Genomic DNA, 23,000 nt, shown 5'->3' on the forward strand with positions numbered 1-23,000 from the left:
CCTGGAAGACTGTGTTTTAAGATTGGATTTTGGTTTTGCTTTGAGAAGAGAAGGACCAACTGCTTGAGAAGGAATACAGCAGCCTTTTGCAGTCCAGAGCCGAAAGTGAATATAAACTGCTCCTGAGATGCTCTACACACTGGACTAGAGTCCCCTCGAGTATTCCATGAGTCTGCCTGAAAAGCAGTGCTAGAGTTAGTGATTGTTTCATGGATCAATGCTGAGTGACCAACCATATAACCTGGACACCATTTCAAGAACTCCACTGTTTGTCTTTATGTGTGTATGTGAGAGACACTTAGGGTATCTTGAAAGAATAATTCACATAATTTTATATCCATGCCGGATGTTAAGAAACTTTGCCTTTCTATTTGACAAGCCTGGTTTTATAATAAACTAATAAGTTTGTTGTTTATTGAAAGAAGCCTAGCTAAAGTCTTTATCTGGGTATCAGTAGTGAAGGTAAACAATTGGCCACATTGGTGATTAAATTAAACTTTGAAACTAATGGTGCGACACTTGAAAGTAGTGGGGTCAGATCAACCGCGCACTCCTCTCATTCCAGTGGTAACAATACTCCTGATTTGTGTCATGTGGTTGGTGGACAGGCTTTGGGAAGTCAGGAGGTGAGTTAGATGCCACAGAATTCCCAGTCTTTGACCTGCTCTTGTAGCTACAATATTTATATGGCTGGTCCAGTTCAGTTTTTGGTCAGTGGGAGAATATTAGATTCTCTATTGTTGGAGATGGTCATTGCCTGGCACTTGTGTGACATGAATGTTGCTTGCCACTTAGCCCAAGCCTGAATGTTGTTCAGTTCTTATTGCAAGCAGGCATGGACTGTTTCAGCATTTGACAAGTTATGAATGGTACTGAGCACTCTGTAATCAACAACAAGCATCTGATATCTGACCTTGTGATGGAGGGAAGGTCATTGATGAAGCAGTTGAAAATGGTTGGGCCAGGACACTACCCTGAGGAACTCCTGCAGCAATGTCTTGGAGATGACTGACATCCAACAACCACAACTATCTTCTTTTGCGCTAGGTTTGACTCCAACCAGTGGTGAGCTTTCCCCCCTGATTCTCATTGATGTAAATCTTACTAGAGCTCCTTGATTCCACACTCGACCAAATGCTGCCTTGATGTCAGATACAGTCACTCATCTTACTTTTGCAACTTAAATCTTTTGTCCATGTTTGGATAAACACTCTAATGAAATCTGGAGCAGAACCTAAATTACGCATCATTGAGCAGGTTATTGGTGAGTAAGCGCTCCTTGATAGCATTGTTGATGACACCTTCCATCACATAACGGGGAGGTTGTCCATGCTCTGACATCAACCTTAGAAGTGGAGCTTCTTCTGTATGCAGTAGATGACTTGCTGCTTGTTGGAGAACTCATCTTTTACCTTTTCTGTACACTTTTATTAAATATCTGTAGGACTATGAGTGAGCAAAGGCCCCACGTCATGGTGAATCAGTTTCCTTGTGAAAATTTGCTGACGGTGAAGGATTGCTTGGCTGCTGTGGCGAGGCGAGCTGGAGGAGTGAATGGTCCAAGGTGGTTGCCCCTTACCTATAATCTTAGCACAGAGCTACCACAATTTATTAGCTGTTATCAACAACGGGAAGACAGGTAGGCAATGCACAAGACTTGGTCTTATTGAATTTTTTCAGTGATGGCAAGGATGTGGGTGATTCACCATTTATAACTGTTATCTGAGCCTTAAATTAGATTCCTTCTTGAATTCACAGTCAAATTTAATTTATAGAAAAAAACTTAATGTTAATCTTAAAACATTTTATAATGTTTCAGGAGTCTTCTAATTTAGTTCACTCCGCAGCCTCTGTTAAATCCTAGAGATGATGAGTCATCACAGCCAAATATAATCCTGTTGTCAGGCTGATATTTGACTGCCATTTATTTTGTGACTTTGTGAATGTGGGCGTCTTCCACATTTACCCTTTATGTAATATTTAAGAACGGGCAGAATGCTGAAGTTTTCATCTTTGTCTCACACAGTGGCATGTACACTAGTCCGAGGGGATACACATTTTTCCCCTGTCTAACCCAGGATCATTGCTCTCAATTGTTGCAAGTCCTACTGCTAGTTAAATTGAGATCAGTGAACTCAACACAAGCTTCAAATTGAATCTAGGACTACCTTTTGTGAACAACCAAATGCATCAGTGTATATTTGTTAATTATGTTGTTGGAAGAGTTGGTACGAATCTTTATACGTCCTATAAATAACCTTTTGCCTGGCAGCCCACTGAGAGTTGTAATGTGCAGTGTGGAATAGACACAAACACACACAGTTATAACACTGATCCATGCTGGAATATTTGAATGAGAGTTGGTCTCAGTGCCCTGGGCTGGAGAAGAGGAAAAAATAACGAGGGTACCTGCTCCTGTTCACCAGAATATGATTTGTGCTGAAAAGTGTGCATGTGTGGTCAGCTGGTCAGAACAAGATCAAGGTCAGTTGTGATTTTCACCCCCACCTCCACCTCCTAGCCAGCAGTGATCTAATAGATTGCTGAAACCCACTGTTCTAAGATGACATGATCACTTGAACAAGGTACTACAAGGATGTCTGTAGAAATGTCTTGTTTTTTGGAGAGCAGAGGAAGCAATTGGAGAAATAATTGTCTAAATAAAAGTTATTATTATTGATTGTGATACTGTTTATGAGAGCAGGTTGCCATGTTTGACTTCTAGTGGGACTTTCTGCAGCTGAACACCAAGGTTTTATTGGAATAAATCCTTCCACTAGACAAAAGGGACTAATTTGCACTGGACTTCAAATTTGAAACTGAAACAGAAGAAAAAGAAGGCTATAACTTCGACGCTAAACTGTAGTGCACAGTATAGTCACGTATTAGTGTGTGAGACAAGCAAGAACGTTTCAATATTGTGTTTTATTCTAGGATCAAAATGGAAGGTTGCATTCTTGTTGATTCACTAGATGAAAGGCAAATAATATCTTAACTGTTAAGCTCAGACTGCGTTAACTCATTCACACTGTTGTGAACCCCATCCACAAACATTCACTCCCTCTACCACTGAACAATGGCAGCAATTTGTACCATCTATAAGTTACACTGCAGAAACTCACCTTCCAACCCCAGGACCACTACTATCTAGAAGGATAGCTGATACATGGGGAACACTACCACCTGGAAGTTCCCCTCCAAGCCACTCAGGGCAATTAGGGATGGGCAATAAACACTGGCCTATTCAGCGACGCCAATATCCCATTAATGAACAAAAGGAACAACATTCGAACCTTAACCAACACTGCCAAATTCTGGTTATTCATCTTGTTGCAGTTTGTCGGATCTTGTACCTGAAGTAGCTGCTACATTTGCACATAAAACTAGCCACTTTACTATACAAATGTATAGCTTCATTTATACCATTTACTTCATCCTGTTTCTCAGGGGAGAGGATAATCACTGGATCTGCAAGCCCTGGAACCTTGCTCGAGGTCTAGATACACACATTACCAACAACCTCAACTACATCATTCGTCAAAGAGAGAGTACACCAAAGGTGAGTCAAATATATTAAATATGGGAATATGAAATTATTTGCAAAGCACAGAACTCCCCAGAAGAGCACAGTTCAAATAGGATAGTGTTGTATCATGTAGGCCAAGAAGTTCTCCACTTCTGTGCTTTGTGCTTATTTATATGTGGCAGTGATAAGGATGGGTTAGTTGGCCTCATTATTGCCTGTGCTCGGGAAGGGAAAAGTCACCATGGTTCCTGTTGCTTCTTGTCATCCAGTCATGAATGAGCTGAATTTTCCTCTAGCTAAATATAGGAAAGGCCAAAGTCATTGTTCGAGCCACTGTAACAAGCTCCATTCCCAATCACCAACTTTGTCCCTCTCCCAGATTATGTAGCTGCTCCATAACAAAGTTTGGCATTTTGTCTCTGCCCCTGCCTCATCTCACCTGATGCTGAAACCCTTGTCCATGGTGTTGTTATCTCTGGCCTGGATTATTCCAATGCTGTCCTGCCAGCCTTTCATTTTCTACAGGAGGAGATGGGCTATTATATTGAGAATCCAGATGTTTGACAGATAAGATATAGAAGGATTGGTTAAATTTGACATGCGATACATTGTCTGTCTTTGTTCACTCCAGCCACTGCAGCCTTAAGCATCCCCTGAGGTAGGTCAAACCATGGCGGGGCTGGAAAGCATGGGTCGATGTATTCTTGACCTCATCCAAAACTCTGTTGCCAGTATCCTAACTTGCACCAATTCTCTTTCATCCATTACTCCTGTGCTTCCTAACCTACATTTGCTCCCAAGTCCTGCAACACCTTGATTTTTAAAAATCTCATCCTAGTTTTCAAATTCCACCATGGCCTTACCTCTCCCTATCTCTGTTTCTCTCTCCAGCCTTAGAAGCATCCAGGATCCCTCTGCTCCGCCAATTCTGTCTGCTTGCGCAACTTGGATTTTAATTGATCCACTGTAGGTGGCCATGTATTCAGCTGCCTGGGCGCAAAGAACTAGGATTTGCTCCCTAAGCCTCTCTGCCTTTCTCTCCTCTTTCAAGGCATTCCTTCAAACCTACACCTTGACTAAGTTTCTTGTCACCAGTCCCAGTATCTGCTCATGTGCTCAGCATTGAGCTTTGTTTGACAATTCCCCCCGAAGCACCTTGGGATGTATCGCTATGTTAAAGCCAGTTGTTGTTGTAACGCCACCCATTGACTTGTCCTGGATGGAGTGTTTGTGGAGATGGATTATGATGTGCTCCATAGTTGTCATCCAGTTCACCAATCAGCATTCACTAGGTTCACATGTGCTGTATGGCAATTTGGGGAGGTACTGGAGACATGGGGAAGGGTGCTTTGGCACGTTGGGGGAAAGGGTGCCTCAGCGCTGGTGGGAAGGTGCCTCAGTGCTGGGGGGGAAGGGATCTTAGCGCTGGGGGAAAGGGGCCTTGGCGCAGGGGGGAAGGGTTCCTCTGCGTGGAAGGAACTTGCCTCTAATTATGAGATGAACGAACAAAATTGAGGGAGAATGTTTGTTTCTGTTTTGGTAGTTTTACATTAATGACACAAAACTCATTGCTCGCAGGTGGTGTGCAAGTACATTGAGAATCCAGTGCTGTTTGACAGAGAAGATGTAGAAGGCTTGGTTAAATTTGACATTCGATACATTGTTCTACTTCGTTCTGTCCAGCCATTGCGGCTATATGCATACAATGTTTTCTGGCTCCGTTTTTCCAACAGGTACAAAAAAGATGAAATTACCTTTTGGGTGTTTGGAAATTTTAAAACTTGATGCAGTTTTTAAATTTTGTTTTTGTATGTGGGTGCTGCTGGCAAAGCCAACATTTGTTGTGCATCCTTTGAGAAGATGGTGAGCTGCCTTCTTGAAGCTCAGCAGTCTGTATGGCATAGATATACCCATAGTGCTTTTAGGAAGGAATTCCAGGATTTTGATCAGCAATATGTTTCCAAGACAGGATTGTATGTTACTTGGAGGAGAGGGTGCAAGTGGCTTTGTGAAGAGGAGAGGTTACACTCTCCGATCCCACAACGATCACAGAGACTCAGGGTTCCTTTTAACCGGTTTTATTCAAGCATATGCAAGGGAACCGCAATCATTCCTAAGAATGAAGACCCAGCTCCCTGATTGATTACATTTCATTACTTTTGTACCTTTTCTTATCGTAACACATTTGAGTACATTTGAATACATCCAATTGGTAACCGACACATCAGTTCCATTCCAACTTTATACTATTGAGTACGTAAACATGTGATTTTGCTAATCAATTATTCTAAAGGATGTATACATAATTATGTTATCCAATCAGAATTAAAACATGTACACAAAGACCTTGGTTCTTACAACTCAAGACTGTTTGTGTTTCATCAAAGCCCCCTCTTTGTCCATTGTTCATCTTCCCATATCTAAGCTAAAACCATCTGCCCCTTTGCTATGTGAGAGTGGAGTACACTTAATCTAATTTGTCTTTTTTTGTCTCTAGTCTGAATCTGAAGGCTGAGCAATGTTCACCTGTAATCTTCAACTCTTAATATGTTTAGCAGCCATGTCTGCCTGGAGATGTTAGGGGTTTTTCAGTAAATTCTTACTGTCTTCTCTTTTAGCATTTTTAATTCCCCCTATCACTCTGGCCCACGTCCTTCTAGGTGGTAGAGGTCACAGATTTGTAAGGTGCTGTTGAAGGAGCTATGGTGAGCTGCTGCAGTGCATTTTACTGTCACTGTGCGCTGTGGTGGAGGGAGTGAAGGTTGAAGATGGTGGATGGCAATCAAATGGGCTACTTTGTCCTGGATGTTGTCAAACCTTGGGTGTTGTTAGAGCTGCACTCATCCAGGCAAGTGGAGAGTATTGCATCACACTCCTGACATACTGTATGCCTTGTAGATGGTGGACAGGCTTTGGGGAGTTAGTAGGTGAATTCCTCCCTCAGAATTCTCTGCCTTTGACCTGCTCTTGTAGTCACAATATTCATGTGACTCATCCAGTTAAATTTTTGATCAATGGTGATCCCCAGGATATTGGTAGTGGGGGTTTCAGTGATGGTAATACTGCTGAATGTCAAGTGGAGGTGGTTTGATATTCTCTCCATGGAGATGGTCATTACCTTGCACTTATGTGTCACTTGAATGTCAATTACCACCTATAAGCCCAAGCTTGAACGTTGTCCAGGCCTTGCTGCTTGCAGGCAAGGACTGCTTCAGTACCTGAGGACACTGCCCTGAATAACCCATGCAGCAGTGTCCTGGGGCTGAGATGATTGCCTCCAACAGCCATAATCATCTTCCTTTGTGCTAGGTATGACTTCCCTGATTTAATTTTACTTGGGCTCCTTGATGCCACGTTCTGTCAAAGGCAGTCCCCCCTCACCTCACTTCTAGAATTCAGTTCTTTTGGCCATGTTTGGATCGAGGCAGTAATAGGTCTGGAGCCAAGTGGTCCTGATGGGACCCAAACTGAGCATCTGTGAACAGGTCATGGTTGAGTAAGTGCCGCTTGATAGCACTGTTGACAGCATTTTCCATCACTTTTCTGATGATTGAGAGTAGACTGATGGGGTGCTAATTGGCTGCACTGGACTTAATTTGCTTTTTGTGGATAAATTTAAATCCGGATAAGTGTGAGGTGATACACTTGGGCAGGACAAACAAGGCACAGGAATACACGGTGAATGGTAGGACCCTGGGAAGTACCGAGGATCAGAGGGACCTTGGTGTGCATACCCTTAAGGTAGTGGGACAGCTAGATAAAGTGATTAAGAAGGCATATGGGATACTTGCCTTTGTTAATCGAGGAATAGAATATAAGAGCAGGGAGGTTATGCTGGAACTGTATAAAATGCTGGTTAGGCCACAGCTAGAGTATGGCATGCAGTTCTGGAATCCGCATCATAGGAAGGATGTGATTGCACCAGAGAGAGTGCAGAGGAGATTTACCAGGATGTTGCCTGGGCTGGAGAGTTTAGTTATGAGGAGAGATTGGATAGACTGGGGTTATTTTCCCTGGAGCAGAGGAGATTGAGGGGAGACATGATTGAGGTGTATAAAATTAAGAGGGGCATAAATAGGGCAAACAGGAAGGAACTTCTCCCCTTGGTGGAGGGATCAAAAAACCAGGGGGCATAAATTTAAGGTAAAGGGCAGGAGGTTTAAAGGGGATGTGAGGAAGAATTTTTTCACCCAGAGGGTGGTGGGAATCTGGAACTCACTGCCTGAAAGGGTGGTAGAGGTAGAAACCCTCATAATATTTAAGAAGCATTTGGATGTGCACTTGCGATGCCATGGCATACAAGGTTATGGGCCTAGTGCTAGAAAATGGGATTAGAATAGTTAGGTACTTGTTTGACCGGCGCAGACTCAATGGGCCGAAAGGCCTTTTTCTGTGCTGTAGACCTCTGACTCTATGGCATACCTAGGTGATTTTTCACATTGTCGGGTAGATGCCAGTATATCTGTATACTATACTATACGAGAACTGCACTGTACTAAATGATTCAGGTTTAGTGAAGCCCATGAAAACTAATTTATTTAAATTATTTTTCTTTTTGCAACTACTCTTTTGAAAAAAGAAAATTTATGTGATGATCAGACATGTTTCCAAATGAATTTAGTTCTTGTTTAATTTTAGCTTAAGTTACTTTCCTTCAGAATGAGGAAGAAGTTAAGGGGAAAATATTATTTTAATTAAATTGTATTCTAGTGATGTATTTACTTGGATATATAATGATGTGTGTACATCAATATATATGTCTTTTCAGTAATTCTCCTGTCTTAACCTTTCACATGTAGCAAAATAATGGGTTGGAGACCTGGAAGCCATGTCTCCTATAGATGATTATCATAGCATCCTTTTGGTATCTACTTTATGGGCACTGAGACTAACAGCAACAAGCTCAAGGGGGAAATTAGCTGTCACTAGCTGATCTCAGCAGGCCAGCTACAATTAGCTTTCGCACGCGCACACACACTTGCACACACTTTTCAGGAAGGAAGTGTAAATGTCAGGAAACAATGAAGAAAACAAAGGGAAATATCTAGCACTAAATCATGGAAAGTTATGAATAAAAGGAACAGGAATATTCTTTAAAGAGTCACCTTATGTGTTCAGTTTGCCAAAACTGCGTACATTAATATTAACCTGACCAAACTCATTGGCAAGTGTAATGTATTTACTGACTTCATAAAACACTGAACTGCCTGTGAAGCATCTTGGAATTGCACTAGTTGCAGCTTGTGTTACATTTACCTATCCCTACTCTCCTGAGATTTGTTCCCTTTTAAGATGTTGTTTGTAAATTCACTCTTGTACATGGCCACTTAGCCACCTTGATTCTGTTTGGCCATCTACCCTTTTAGGATCGTTTTGCTGTGTGATGTGTCAGGTGTGCTCTGTTAAGTCCACTGAGTCTCATTGCCACTATCAGTAACTATCGGGGCTTGGCCTAAATAGCCAAGTGGTTATAGTACTGGGTTTGTAACCCTGAGATCAAGAGTTCAAATCTCACAATGGCAAACTGTGAAACATCTGAAACAGATGGAAACAGGTTTGTACTCGAAAGAGTATCAAGAGTTCAAATCTCACAATGGCAAACTATGAAACATGTAACTTCATCTGAAACAGATGGAAACAGGTTTGTACTCGAAAGAGTATCAGTAACTATCGGGTTCATACTGAGGTCAATTCTGGTGCTGTAATTTGATCAGTGGGTGAGTTCCTATAGAAGTTAATGAAAATACCTCCCATATCCTGGCTCTGCCATTTTGTGTAACTAGAAAGTCCTTTATACTTTTGTTTGACACAAATCTGAGTGTGATAGACAGGTATTTTTCCCTACATAAATGTTTTTTAAACTAACAAGATCTGACTTACGATATTAGAAAGTATTTAGTTTTGAAGCACAGTAATATGTAAACTACAATATTATTCTGATGTTAAAGCTCTAAGTATTCATTAAGGTTGAGAATTCTAATGGTTTTATACTTTTTTATATTGTGGCGCAGAAATTTGGATGTGTGTTTGCGATAAACCCAAAGTTTGAAGATATATAACACATTAATATAAAAACGGGCTTCTTATGACATTGCTCATCAAACTTGAGCAAGTGCTGCTATTCTGTCTTAATGTTACTGCTTCTCTCTTTCTTTCTCTCCTCTCATCTTTTTCCCTCCGTCCTTTTTCATTGCTCTTTTCTTTTGGGTGGGAGGTGATGGCTATCTTGTTAGGAGGTGGTGCCATTGCAGGTGAAAATGACAAATTGGGATGGGCGTGAGGGAAAATGGACAGAGTACACGACCAGCCTGAAAGCCCAGAGGCAATAGACGGGGAAAGATAGTTGGTGGAGATAGAAATGCTAGTCGCTAATGTGTGTGGAAGCTGACTCCGCCTCTTCCCATCATTTCTCCCTCCCTCACTCCTTCCTTTTCCCCACCGTCCTCCTTCCCCCCGCCCTCCCCTCCAGTATGTCAATTGTGATTCAGTTAGTATCACTCTTGCCTCTTGTGGGTTCAAGTCCTACTCCAGGACTTGAGCACAAAAACCAAAGCTGGCACTCCATTGTGGTTCTGGGTGAATGCTGCATTGCCTGAGGTGTTGTCTTGCTGATGCTATATTAAACCAAGGCCCCATCTGCCTTCTCGGGTGGACGTAAAAGATCCCATAGCACTATTTCAAAGAAGAGCAGAGGACTTACCCTCTGTGATCTGGTCAATATTTATTCCTCATTAACGTCACAGAACATTATGTAGTAATTGTCACATTTCTATTTCTGGGAGCTTGCTTTGTGCAAATTGGCAGCCGTGTTTCCTACATTACAATAATGACAACACTTCAAAAGTACTCATTGGTTGTAAAGCACTTTGCGAGGTGGTGTGGTAGAGAAAGGCACTAAAGTAAGTCCTCACCTAAAAGTTTAGTTGCGTTCCTGATAAGTGCAACTTTTAAGTGAAACAACTTTTAACGAATCAGATTTTCCCATTAAAACCAAAGTAAAAGCTGTAGTTAGGTTCTGTAGAACCTTTACCATCAGGAATGACATAATACCCTGTAAGTTGAAATACTTTACATTCCTAAATTCCTATATTAGCAAATGAAAAATCTTTTAAAATAACTTTAAAAATATAGAAGGAATATGGTAACTTTCTACTTATAGTACCTTCCGCTCACTGCTACTGATCCTGCTTCCTGAGCCACCCGCTCAGTACATGACCTGTTCCCTGGCTTCCACTCTCACTGTTGCCCCTCCAGGTTTACGGCTTACCCCACTTCTTAATCCACTCTCTGGCTGCTGACCCTTCAGGCTCAGGGCCTCTGCAGCTTCTTGACCCTCCCTTGTGCCGATCCTTCCTCTCTCCAAACCTCCTGATCTCTGACTCTCCTGCTCCATGTTTCCCTCTCCTGAACCTTTACTGTGAGCACAGAATGAGAGGCCGGAGAAGCAGCTTTGATATCCTGCAAGGCTAGAGGACAGGAGAGGCCACAAGCCAGAGTGTCAGCAGCGTCACAAAGGGTCGGTTGAGGGGGCTTGTGGGCAGAGGCTGCTCCAAAATGAAGCTGATCAGGTTACATGGCCCTACGTCGGAGTGGAGCGAAATGACTTTAAAACAAAATTCGCGAAGCTAAACGAGAATACAGACCTCATGAAATGACCAATGTTAAAGTGAAATAACGTAAAATGGGGCAACATAAAATGGGGATTTACTATACTTAGATGCAAGTCTCAGTTCTTCTCTCCTTTTTTCTCTCTCCCCATTCTCATGGATTCCGTCTCTCCTTTCCCATCGAATCGCTGCTTTTGCTCTTCGCATTCTCTCGTCTCTCTACCCTTTCCTTCATCCATCTCTCCCCTTCCCCCCTCATTCATGCCAGAGGGGCAAAGAGGTAAAAAAAAATGCAAGCGTAGGCTGGGTCTGCAGCTGTCCACTAAAATGCATGCCTGAATGGACACAGAATTTTGGTTACGTAAGCATGGCAAAGATTAGGAGAGCCAGGTCCAAATCATAAATGGAGCACAGGTCAGATAAGAGATCCCAAAGCCGGAGTCATAGAATGGTTACAGCAAAGAAGGCAGTCGTTTGGCCTGTCAAATCCATGATTGCTGTCTGCAAGAGCAAATCACCTAGCCTCACTCCCCTATCTTTTCCCCATAGCCTTGCAAATTTTTATCCCTAAGTTACTTATCCAGTCCCCTTTTGAAAGCCTTGATTGAATCTGCAGTGCCTTCCAGATCCTAACAACTGCTACATTAAAAAAAAATGTCCTCATGTCATCTTTGGTTCTTTTGCCAATCACCTGAAAGCAATGCTCTCAACCTTCCTGCCAATAGGCACAGTTTTTCCCTATCGACGCCATCTGGACCCTTTATGATTTTAAATACCACTATCAAATCTCCACTGACCCTTCTCCAAGGAGGATAGCCCCAACTTCTCTAATTATCCTCGTAACTGGAATCTCTCATCCCAGGAACCAGCCTCGTAAATCTTTTCTGTAATGTCCCTGATGCCTTCACATCCATCCTAATGTGTGGTGCCCAGAATTGGACATAATACTCCAATTGAGGCTGAATCGGTATTATGCAAAAGTTCATCATAACTTAATTACCAAGTCCAGGGCCCTGTATGCCTTATTAAACACTTTTGCAATCTGTCCTGTCACCTTCAACAATTTGTGGAGCAAGGAGTTGCCACTGAGTGGAGTGACTTTCAAAGGATACCGGAAGACTTGCCTTGGTGTGGCAGGGAGAGGGGAGCCTGCTGAACAAGCCAGAAGGACTTTGGAACTGAACCTTCAAGGCTACATATCTATTGGGAGTGTGGCATAACATACAAATGGCTTGTAAAGTACTTTGGTTGTGTTAGTTAGTTAACGGGGAAGTACCTTTTTCTTTAGTTTGGTGTATTAGTTGCTTGTTAAGTAATGTTTATTTTAGTTGATTTTAGCTTGTTACAGTAAAAGTCTTAAAACGTGAAATCTTGTGTGATTCTTTCCATTGGCTGCTAGAAAACTCATGTCTCTTTTTTTAAAGTTATTGGTCTCTACGGGGATTGTAACGTGTTTAATATTACGATGTAAACATATTAGAATTGTTCAATTTGAAGCACACGTTAATAGATATAAGTAGCATGCAGTTTGAGACCTTACAGTGTGCATTTCATTCATCGCTTTTGTAACACCATAAAAACAGAAAGAGGCCCATTTATTGCATATTTTATAAGTATGAACAGTCTTTTGTTAATTTTCCAGGCCCTTCTCACTGGATCATTTTGATGATTATCAGAAGCACTTTACAGTGATGAACTATGTTGAGGAAACCCGACTTAAGCAGGCAAGAAATGTTCTTTTTGCTTTTGATTATAAATAGTAATCTTCATAATTTAGTGGATTTCTATGTTTCTCTTGTGTGTCCCCCACACGCCCCCGACTCGCTGATGTTTTCTGGTCTCCTATTCATTGGAGTCTGATTCCAAGTAGTGGTTGCAAGTTGGGTGTTGGCTCACATGATAATTCATGTGACCCTTCACCTTCAGTCTGAGCAGGCTATTTAGCGTTGACTAACTACAGCCATTTCCAACCTACATTTTCTGCAGCACTTATATCAAGGATTGCTGGGTGGCAATGATCAGCAAAAACCACAGCAAAATAGTTCTTTCTGAACTGTCACAATTGTCTGTCTTAGACCTTTTGTGTAAGTGTTGTTTTATGTCCAAGCCACTTTTTTCTTATATCATTCTTCATTTTTTGCATTTTGTGTAGTACACGTATTTCTTGCAACCAACTTATCTCTGTTATTAGCATCTTTTGCTTGTCAAATATTCTCATGTTCCAACAATCAGATAACCATTACCTCATAAACCCTTGCCTCTGTTTTACCAAACTATCTTTCACTTTTCGCATACTGTTTTAATCTTCCTAAAACACAAGTTAGTCCAACCTTCTTTTGATTTCTTCTTCCCAACTGCCATTCTCTGACAACCCACCAAGACATACAAACTTGATCAGCTGTTCAAGTGCATTTCTTCCAATTACAGTATGTCTTCCTGATGCTTCCAAAATGACATGACCTTTATGACATGACATGGTTTTTATGTTAATGCATACTTCCAATTTTCTGCTCTGTACATGCACCGTGTTAGTCAGCCTCTGTAAATCTGTTTTAGAATTACTGCAAGGTCAACAAATCTGAGATTGTTTAAAATCTTGCTACAAATGATGACCTGTCTTGTATCATTTTTCGGTGCAAGATTCATTACTGTTTCCAGTGGTAGATTAAATAAATCAGGTAACAGTGTGTATGCTTGTCTCGCCCCACTAACACTCCAGCATTAAACCACCAAAAGAGAAAGTGCTACAGATGACTATGACTAAAAAGGACAAGGAAAATCAACTGCATTTGACTGACGTATGCATCAGAAGGATTGTGGTCCCTTTTCGGTAAATGATTTTGCATCAGCACAGAAAGTTCCGGAATATCTCTTGAGCTAATGACCTAACTTTTCCAGATGAACCAGTCAGTGGATCTCCATTTTATAACTCACTGGGGCTATCCATCACAGAATTATGAGGGGATAGGACATGACTCCCTACAGACTTTTTTTCCTGCATCTTTGTCTTCTGAATGGCTTTACAACCCTAGGAAGCAATGCCTTGTTTGTACATAAGACTTCATGTTTCAATTAATTTGGAAGATTTATGGTTTAATTGGCTTAAAAACCTGTGGTTTAACACACAGTAGCAACCTTGCCATTTTCCAGCATTCAGTTGAACACCTGAACTCCGTATTAACTAAGCAGCTTTCAAGCTAGAACTGCATTTTGGTACTAGTCTTGAACACCACTTTCTGATGAGTTATGGGACATTTTACCTACAACTGCGTGTCCTCCACTTCTTCCTTGAATAGTACCTCAGTCAATCCATTCCTTTCTTTCCGCCAACCTCTCCCCACCACACCCCTCCCATCAAAACCCCATTCCACTGCCTGTCTAAACCTTTCTATGAACTCCATTCACCCTCTACATTAATGTTATTGCTACTCAGACCCAGGAATACTTTTTTTTTGTAGGGTTTGTCAATCTTGTTCTAGTTCCACTTAGCCCTCCTCCCAGACCTCAATTTTTTGTCACACTGATGTCTGCGGTACTGCTGGTTCTCATTCTAATGCTGAGAATTTCATTAACTATATTTCCATGTTCTATTGTTCTCCTATTTTCCTGGGCTTCTGTCCTCCTGTCTCATCAGGTAGGTCTTTCAGTAACATCCACTGATTCGCACAACTACCTGGAGATTGCTTTTTCCCATCCTGTTACCTGTGCAGACTCCATTTTATTCTCCCAGTTTTTTCATCTCCGTCAAATTTTCTTGATGACATTGCCACCTGCACGAGAGCTCCTGAAATGTGCTCCTTTTTTTATCAGCAGAGGATTACCATCTGTGGTAGACCGTTGACTAGGTCTGTTCCATCTCTTGTGCTTCTGCCGTGACCTACCCTACCTCCTCGCACGCAATTATGACGAATCCACACCTGGTTCTCACCTTGCATCTCATCTGCCTCCATGTTTGCCAAATCGTCCATTGGCATTTACAACATGACCCCACCATTTAAAACATTTCTCCTCCCTCTGCTTTCAGGAGATACGTTTGTTTCCTGGACATTGCATTTCACGCTTTCATCACCTTGATTGCCAACTGGCTTTTCCTTGATATGTTCCTGTGCAAGAGCAGGATGCGCATTGCCTGCCCGTTCGTCACCCCCCCCACACAATCTCCATTGTACATTCCTTCCATGTGAGATATCAATTAAGGTTCATCACCTTTAGTCTGCCATGCTACATTGGCTGTTTGTAGTGCAATCACCTTTATGTTGGGGGACCAAATTTGTGTTAGGTGACATTTTGCAAAACATCTCTGCCCTGTTCACCAGTATGACCCGAGTTACCTTTAGCTCACCAAACCCCGCTTCGTTCCCCGCTCAGATCTTCTTTCATTCCAACGAAGCTCAGCACAAGCTTCAAGAACACTATTTCTTTTTCCTATGCAATCTGCAAACCTCTGAATTGAAAACTGATTTTAGTAACTTCAGACTTTTGCTGCACCCTCATTTTCAAACCTGGTTTAATTATACACCATATCCCCAAGAATTCCATTTTGTCACATTTCCCCAAACCACCTACTACTTTGGCTATTTACGCATCCTTTGTCTTTTCAGTATCTGCATGTTTTGTTGATTATTTAACTGACATTTATCATTCCAATATTTTTTCTTTGTCCATTCATATATTGTTTCTTCATTTATTAATACACCTCTCCACCTCCAATTTTTCAGTTCTGAAGAAGGGTCCATGCCTGAAACGTTAACTTGTCTGTTCTCTTCACAGGTGCTGATTCAGCTACTAAATGTTACTAGCATTTCTACTTTAGTTTTAATGACTGAAAGGATGCCTGTGATCTTTTATGTGGAGAAGCACGTGATTGGGTGCCTTTTAGGCATGGGAGATGAGGAATGATTAATATATCCAGAATTGCTTTATACCAGATCATATTCAATGGTCTGTCAGCAATGGGTTTCTATTGCAAAAATGATTGCAGAATTGATCGAATCAATACCTTGTACTGAATAGTAATTTTATTTTGTTGTTGATTGTTAAGAGACGAGTAGATCTTTGGGAAGAACAACATGGTTATCACAGCAGCCCAATCTCAATACTGACATGGAGAGAGTGGAAATACATGAGACAGATTAACAATTATCCTAGTGTTTGATGCCAAAGAATTTGATCTGTTTTAAAATTATGGAATTGCAGTAATCCGATACAGTTGCAGATGTGTTCTAACAGAAGTGGAGGGCTTCCTCTGCAGCACCAATGTTATACTATCTTTACGTTTATTATATTAACACACTGGCTGTGACACACTGAATTGTTAATTATTCACAGGTCCACTACAATGAGTTTATTCCAATGTTTGAAAAGCAATACTCCAAGTATCCTTGGAAGAAAACAGAGGTGGGTTCCAGTTATTGCATTTTTTGAGCGTTTTATCACTGTGAAACATTTCTAAAATGTATTCATTGGGCTTTTGTTTCAGGGCAGCCAGCCAGACCATGAGTTTGGTTACATAAGAAGCGTCACCACCAAGCAGTGGTGAAAAGCTATTTGTATCAGGACAGATGGCTTCAGATTCCTGGGGCATTGGGACCAGACCTGGTACAAGTCCTGTCTAAGCTGGACAGTTACGCCTGAATAAGGCTGGGTCTAATATCCTCAGGTTCATTAGTGCTGTGGTAGAGGGTTTAAATTTGACAGGGGGAGGGAACCAGGATGAAGCAGCAGAGAGGAGTGGCAGAGAAAGAAGACAAGGTGCGTAGCAAACTGGGAGGTACTAACAACAGAACAAAGACTAATGCAGAAAGTGCAGAAATTAATTGGGGGTTAGAAGTAAAGCTGACCATCATGGTGTTGGAAATATGTGGGTTAACAAGAAGAGTGTTACAAATAAGGTTGACCACTTACAGTGCAAGTTGCCACATGAGGTTGTGGTGATATAGAGATCTTGCTTAAACATGAAGAGGAATAGGAATTAAACATGCCTAGCAACAGTATATTCAGGAGGGATAGGGAAAGAAAAATTGACAGGAAAGCGGATAGCATTATTCATGAATGATAATACACCAGATGATTCAAAGATTGAATCTACTTGGTTTGAGTTAAGGACAGAAAAGGAGATATATTGCTGGTTGTTTACTATAAATCCGCAAATAGTGAGAAGGAGATAAAGGAACACATTTGTAAGCACATTTCAGAGAGATGTAAAAATAATAGAGCAATGATTGTAGAGGCATTCAATAAACTGAATTTAGACTGGGGAAAAACACAGAGTGAAGGACAAAAACGATGAGGAATTCCTAAAAACGATTGACAAAAAAACAAGTGGCAAAATAAGAGAAAACCTTTTTATGCAGCAAGCGGTTAAGATCCGGAATGCAGTGCTTGGGAGGATGGTGGAGGCAGATTTAAATGTGCCTTTCAAAAGAATATTGGATAAGCACCCAAAGAGAGAAGATTTGCAGGGTTGTAGGGAAAAGGTGGGGGAGGGAGCTAGGTGAGTTGCTCCTGCAGAGAGCCATCACAGCCATGATGGGCAGAATGGCCCCCTTTTGTGCTGTATCCATTCTATGATACTATATTTCCAAGGCAACATTTTTGTTTTGGTGGGAATAAGAGGGGGAGTTCAGTTGTGCAGTACCCTCTTGTGTGGAAAAAGTGCTTCCTAACTTCACTCCATGAGTTTCATTAAGTTGCTGAATTTGTACTTTACTTGCCCACTAAATTTATCATAGAAAGTGAAGTCTGGTAATTAAAACCGTAAGCATCCTTTCGTGTACATAATTGTTCATGACTGCCAGTTAGCCTCTGGCCTTGATGGTGAATAATTAAAGGCATGCGCTTTCATTCCTTCATGTAGTAATTTGTTAGAGACTTTAAGGAAGTCAGGTTTTGATTTTTAAAAATTTTTGTCATTGTTTTTTTTTAATCCCTCGCTTTATCTGTCTTCTTGGACCCGATTGGCATTGGCCCGTAACTTCTGTGGAGTGACAATTAGAGTCAGAGGGGCGATCCCCTTTTGAGCTAAAGGCTGCAGAAAATATCGTACAAACTGGACACATCATAAGATGCCCTACTTCAAAAAATTCCAGCCCATTGGGTTCTACTTTATCACGCGACTGTAATAAAATCAGGTAGCCTCTGACTTAGATGGGCAAAAACACAGGAGATCTACTGTGTTCCAGAAGATATTCATGCTTTTGTAAACTAAAGATGAGTTACTTTCTTCATGTCTTTACTTGTGCAGTTTTATTACTTTTGTCATTTTGGTAACAGGAGGAAATACATAAATCATTTGTTGAACTGTTTCAAGTGGCTACAGCTAAACCTGCCCCCTTTGGTATCTGCAATTATCCATCGTCCCGAGCAATATATGCTATTGATCTGATGTTGAAATGGGACACAGACAGCGATGGTAAGTGTTTTCTCCTTGGATTTTTGTTGTTTGTGCAGGACCCATACAGCCATCAAGTCAACTGTAAAACAAGGATGCAGATAAACATTCTTTTTCATTGGGTATCTTGATATGAGCTGAAATATATTATTATGAAAGTCTGCAAACCACTAAGAAATCTACACAAGTAAACTTTGCTTTCTCACAAAATAAAGTGTACACTTTTCACCTTTTACTTTAATTCCTCCACATTTTGGTTAAAAACAGGAAACACTTAATGGGTTTCTGTGCAGAGAGAATCAGAGTTAATATTTCGGATCTGTGACCTTTTCATTAGAGCTGTGAGGTTAAAAATGTGATAGGTTTTGAGCAAGTGAAAGAGGGCATGGTGGGAAGAAGAACAAAAAGGAAGGTCTGATGGGTTGGAAGACAGAAGAGATTAAATGACAAAATGTTTCATGGTGCAAGGCCAAAGTGGGTGGTAATGGAACAAATAAAGAAACAAAAGATGTGTCTAGAGGAGGTGTGAATGGCAGGATCATGAATAGCTGCTGCCCAAAAGCAAAGAAAATTAGGGAGAAATAAGAGAAAAAGAACCAAACTACCAAAGAAAAATAGAACAGCAGCAGTTATGATCTAAAATTGTTGAACTCACTGTGGAGTCCAGAAAGCTGTAAAGTGCCCAGTCAAAAGATGAGGTGCTGTTCCTCAAACTTGGAATACTGCAGCAGGTCAAGGACAGTGAGGTCAGAGTGGGAGCAAGGTGGAGACTTAAAATGATGGGACTGGAAGCTCAGGGTCATGCTTGCACACTAAAAAGAGGAGTTCCACAGAGTGGTCACCAATTGATTTCCCCAATGTAGAGGAGACCACATTGTGAGCAGTGAATACAGTGCACTAAATTGAAAGAAGTACAAGTAAATCACTGTTTCAAATGGAAGGAGTGTTCAGGCCTAGGATGGTGAGAAGGGAGGAGTTATAAAGGCATGGAAAGGTGCAGCAGGAAAAGGAGATGGTGTTGGGATGATTGAGTAGTAGAACAGAGTATCACGGCAGGATCAGTCCCTTCGGAAAGCTGAGAGGGGCGGGAAGGGGAAGATGTGTTTGGTGATGGCAAGATTCCGAAGGTGGGAGAAATGATAGAGGATGATCTGTTGAATATGGAGGCTGATGGGGTGGAAGGTGAGGACAAGCGGAACCCATCATGGTTCTGGGAGCAAGGGGAAGGGTTGAGAGCAGAAGTGCAGGAAATAGAATGGAGACAGTCAAGGGCCCCACTAATCACAGTGGCTGGGTAGAATCTTCTTTTGAGGAAAAAGGAAGATATATTGGAAGTGCTAATACGGATAGTTGCTTCATCCAAATGAATATGATGCAGATAGAGGCATTGGTAGAAAAGAATAGAGCCCTGAGAGGAAACTGGGTGAGAGGAAGTGTAATCAAGGTAGTTTTAAGAGTCAGTGGCTTTTCATCCTCTGATTGGTGGTCTATCCCCAGAAATTAGAGGCAGAGAAGTCAAGGGAGAGAAGGGAAGAGTCAGAGATGGACGATGTGAAGGCAAGAGAAGGGTGGAAATTGGAATTGAAATTGGAAGCAAAATCAGTGAAATTTTCCAGTTCCGGGCAAGAGCAGGAAATGGCATTGATACAGTCTCAACGTACCGGAAAAGAGGATGAGTGAGGAATCCGAATAGAACTGGAACAAGGAAAATTCCTCAAAAAGGCAGGCATAGCTACCATCCATATGGGTATCCATAGCAACATCTTTTATTTGGAGGAAGTGAGTGGACTAGAAAGGAGTTGTTGTTCAATGTGAGAACATTGAACAAGGCAGACACAGGAGGGTGCTGGTGGATGTGGACTCTGGGCTTCTGTTCAAGGAAGACGCAGTGAGCTCTCAGATCATCCTTGTGGGGGATGGAGATAAAGAGAGATTGAATGTCCATGGTGAATAGGAGATGTTAGGGCCAGGTAACTGGAAACTTAAAAGTGATGGAGGGCAATAGAAGATTCATGGATTTAGGTGGGAAGAGATTGGACAAGGAGAGAAAAAGATAAAGTTAAGAAGAAATAAGCGGGGCAAGAATAGGCCAAAATAATGGATCCACTAGGGTAGTCCTCTTCATGGATTTTGGGAAGGAGGTAGAAGCAAATGGTTTTGGGTTGCATGGTTATGAGGTTGGAGGTCATGAAGGTGTGTGGCAAAGTATCTGGGGTGGTTGGGGAGGTGGTGGTGTTGTTTCTCGAGATTTGTTGAAGCTTGTGATCCTTCACACCTGAAAGGAAGAAAAAAAGTTTTCTGTTAAAGTGCCAGATGAGAAGAAGGATGGAATGAAACTGTGGACCAGGACAGCTTTAAGATAGTGAGTCCATGCTGCTGAAGAGAGATTGAAAATGCATGTGGTGGCGCATGGCATTGTATGGATCTCAGGATGCAGAAAGAACAGGAATACTGAATGTCTAGAAATATCTAGAAATATTTGGGTGGATCTGAAACACGCGTGCAATTTCAGTTGGGATCCACATGGAAGAAGTTTGTAAGATATCACAGATAATCCACATGAGACACAGGATACCAAAACCCGTCTCACTCAGGGTTCTTGTCCAATTCTAACATAATTGGTAGGACTGAAGTTCTTTAATAGTGAGAGAGTTTATGAAGTATCACAAGAAGTACAAAGTTAATACCTATCAACAGCAATAGATATACAGTGAGACTCGACTCTGACACTTCCTGCATCTGAGCTCTCTGGGGCACAATCTCCTCCTCTTCTCTCTGTGTTCCGTTGACTGTGGTCTGTCTTATTCCTGTATATGTGTGCCACGATGACTTGTAGCCCCCTTTCTTTTACCCCCATTGAGAGACCCTTACGATGCCATATAAGGCCATAGTTTGTCCTGACCAATATAATTGGATCAATTTGAGGTCATTGATAGTCCATGGACGCCTTGTGCCTCAACATATAGACCCTTGCAGGTGTTTTCTGTTTTTCCAAAGGTCCTAAGGTGCACATTTCTGCGAAAAGTTCAACTTCTGCAATTTGTTGCACAATTCCTCTTATCCTGGCTTTCTAGATACAAGTCTCCGTCTTTTCTATCTTTCACAAGTGTAAAATATGTTATAATCTGTGCCCCTTCATTGACCACTATGTGGACCTGCCTCCATTTGCAGAACTTCCCCTTCTTCAGCGTGGCAGGCTTCTCTTTCTCATACCCCCACACCCCTACACACCCCCACACACACGGATAAATTGACATATTTCAACATAGCTAACCATCATGCTTTGCAGGCCAACCTGACATTACAGTTTCTTAAGAATATTACAGAATGATTATTACAGACAAACCTTAAAAATCTACTAACCCCAACAAGTCAGAGCCAGAGACAGTAGCTAAGGAAGGAAATGTGGCTGTGAAAGTGAGTTTTGGGAGATACCTGATCAATCATGAGAAGGAAGATAGAAAGAGATTTGCTGCAGTTTGGCAAAAAAGGAAATGCTTAGGAAGCCCCAGGTGTGTATAGGATTACTGCTGTGGTGTAACCACTTCGAAACCATGCAGTCTACTAGCATAGAACACTGGTTAGCTTCTCAATACTTATGCAGGTAGGCTTGACAACCACTTTACAGGGTTACACTGAGCTGAATAAAAACAGTCCCAGACCTCAACTGATTAACCAACCTAGCTCATTAATCAGCAGCATCCTGGAGTATTGTGGACCTATATGCTCAGGTATCATAATAACCAATTTAGTTCCAGACTTTCAGGCAAAAGAAAATTTACCTATTATAAGAAAAGGATTTCCATTGATGAGTACCTTTTACAACCTCAAGACATCCCAAATATGTGTTTCTGAATGTTCTTTAGACAGCTATGGCATGCTTTACCTTTGATCTGTTTTGTATTGATTGTTGGATGAGGGATACAGAGAAAACAGCCCTGGCTTTTCTTAGAATAGCACATCTTTTACATCTCCCTGAGTTCGATAGGGTCTCAATTTAAGCAGGGCAGTACTGAGGGAAAGCTGCAGTGTTAGCCTAAATTATGTGCTCCAGTTTCTTGAATGAGATCACCAATGGCCACGGCTGACGCCGCTGCTGCTCTGTAGTCATGGTGATGACACTGGACCAACGTCCAGAGGTTGAAAGTTCAAACCACTGTATCGCAGTTAGTGAAATTGAATTTAGTAAAGCTGGTAATCGTTAACAGGTGCTGGGGAAGAAACGGCCATGCAAGATGCCAGATTTTTGTAAAATCACAACTGGTTTATTCAAAGTGTTATTAAAGGTGAGAGGTTACTGTGTTGAAGGGAGGTTTGAAAGACGGGGTGCTCCAGTGGAATGCTGAGGGCTGACCTGATGGAGGTCTTAAATATTATTGGCAGTTATGATTATGAAGTAAGCTGTTTGGGGAAATTGTGTGAATGGGGAGAAATCTGGTGTAGTGTCGGTGGACTAAACACCTTGTTTTCATGTTGA

The 23,000-nt window shown here is 41.6% G+C and overlaps 1 protein-coding gene across 1 annotated transcript in view; it reads left to right on the plus strand.

The window, feature by feature from the left end:
* ttll12 (tubulin tyrosine ligase-like family, member 12) overlaps positions 1 to 23,000 on the plus strand; it is a 48,716-nt gene that overhangs the window by 24,642 nt on the left and 1,074 nt on the right. Inside the window, exons 8-13 of the mRNA XM_041215401.1 lie at positions 1,445 to 1,639; positions 3,448 to 3,559; positions 5,105 to 5,259; positions 12,776 to 12,857; positions 16,462 to 16,530; positions 18,406 to 18,544. Of these exons, the coding sequence (XP_041071335.1) occupies positions 1,445 to 1,639; positions 3,448 to 3,559; positions 5,105 to 5,259; positions 12,776 to 12,857; positions 16,462 to 16,530; positions 18,406 to 18,544 (752 nt within the window). The remainder of the gene's footprint in view (positions 1 to 1,444; positions 1,640 to 3,447; positions 3,560 to 5,104; positions 5,260 to 12,775; positions 12,858 to 16,461; positions 16,531 to 18,405; positions 18,545 to 23,000) is intronic.

This window comes from Carcharodon carcharias, chromosome 21 (assembly GCF_017639515.1).
Source record: "Carcharodon carcharias isolate sCarCar2 chromosome 21, sCarCar2.pri, whole genome shotgun sequence".
In the NCBI taxonomy this organism is placed as follows: domain Eukaryota; kingdom Metazoa; phylum Chordata; class Chondrichthyes; order Lamniformes; family Lamnidae; genus Carcharodon; species Carcharodon carcharias.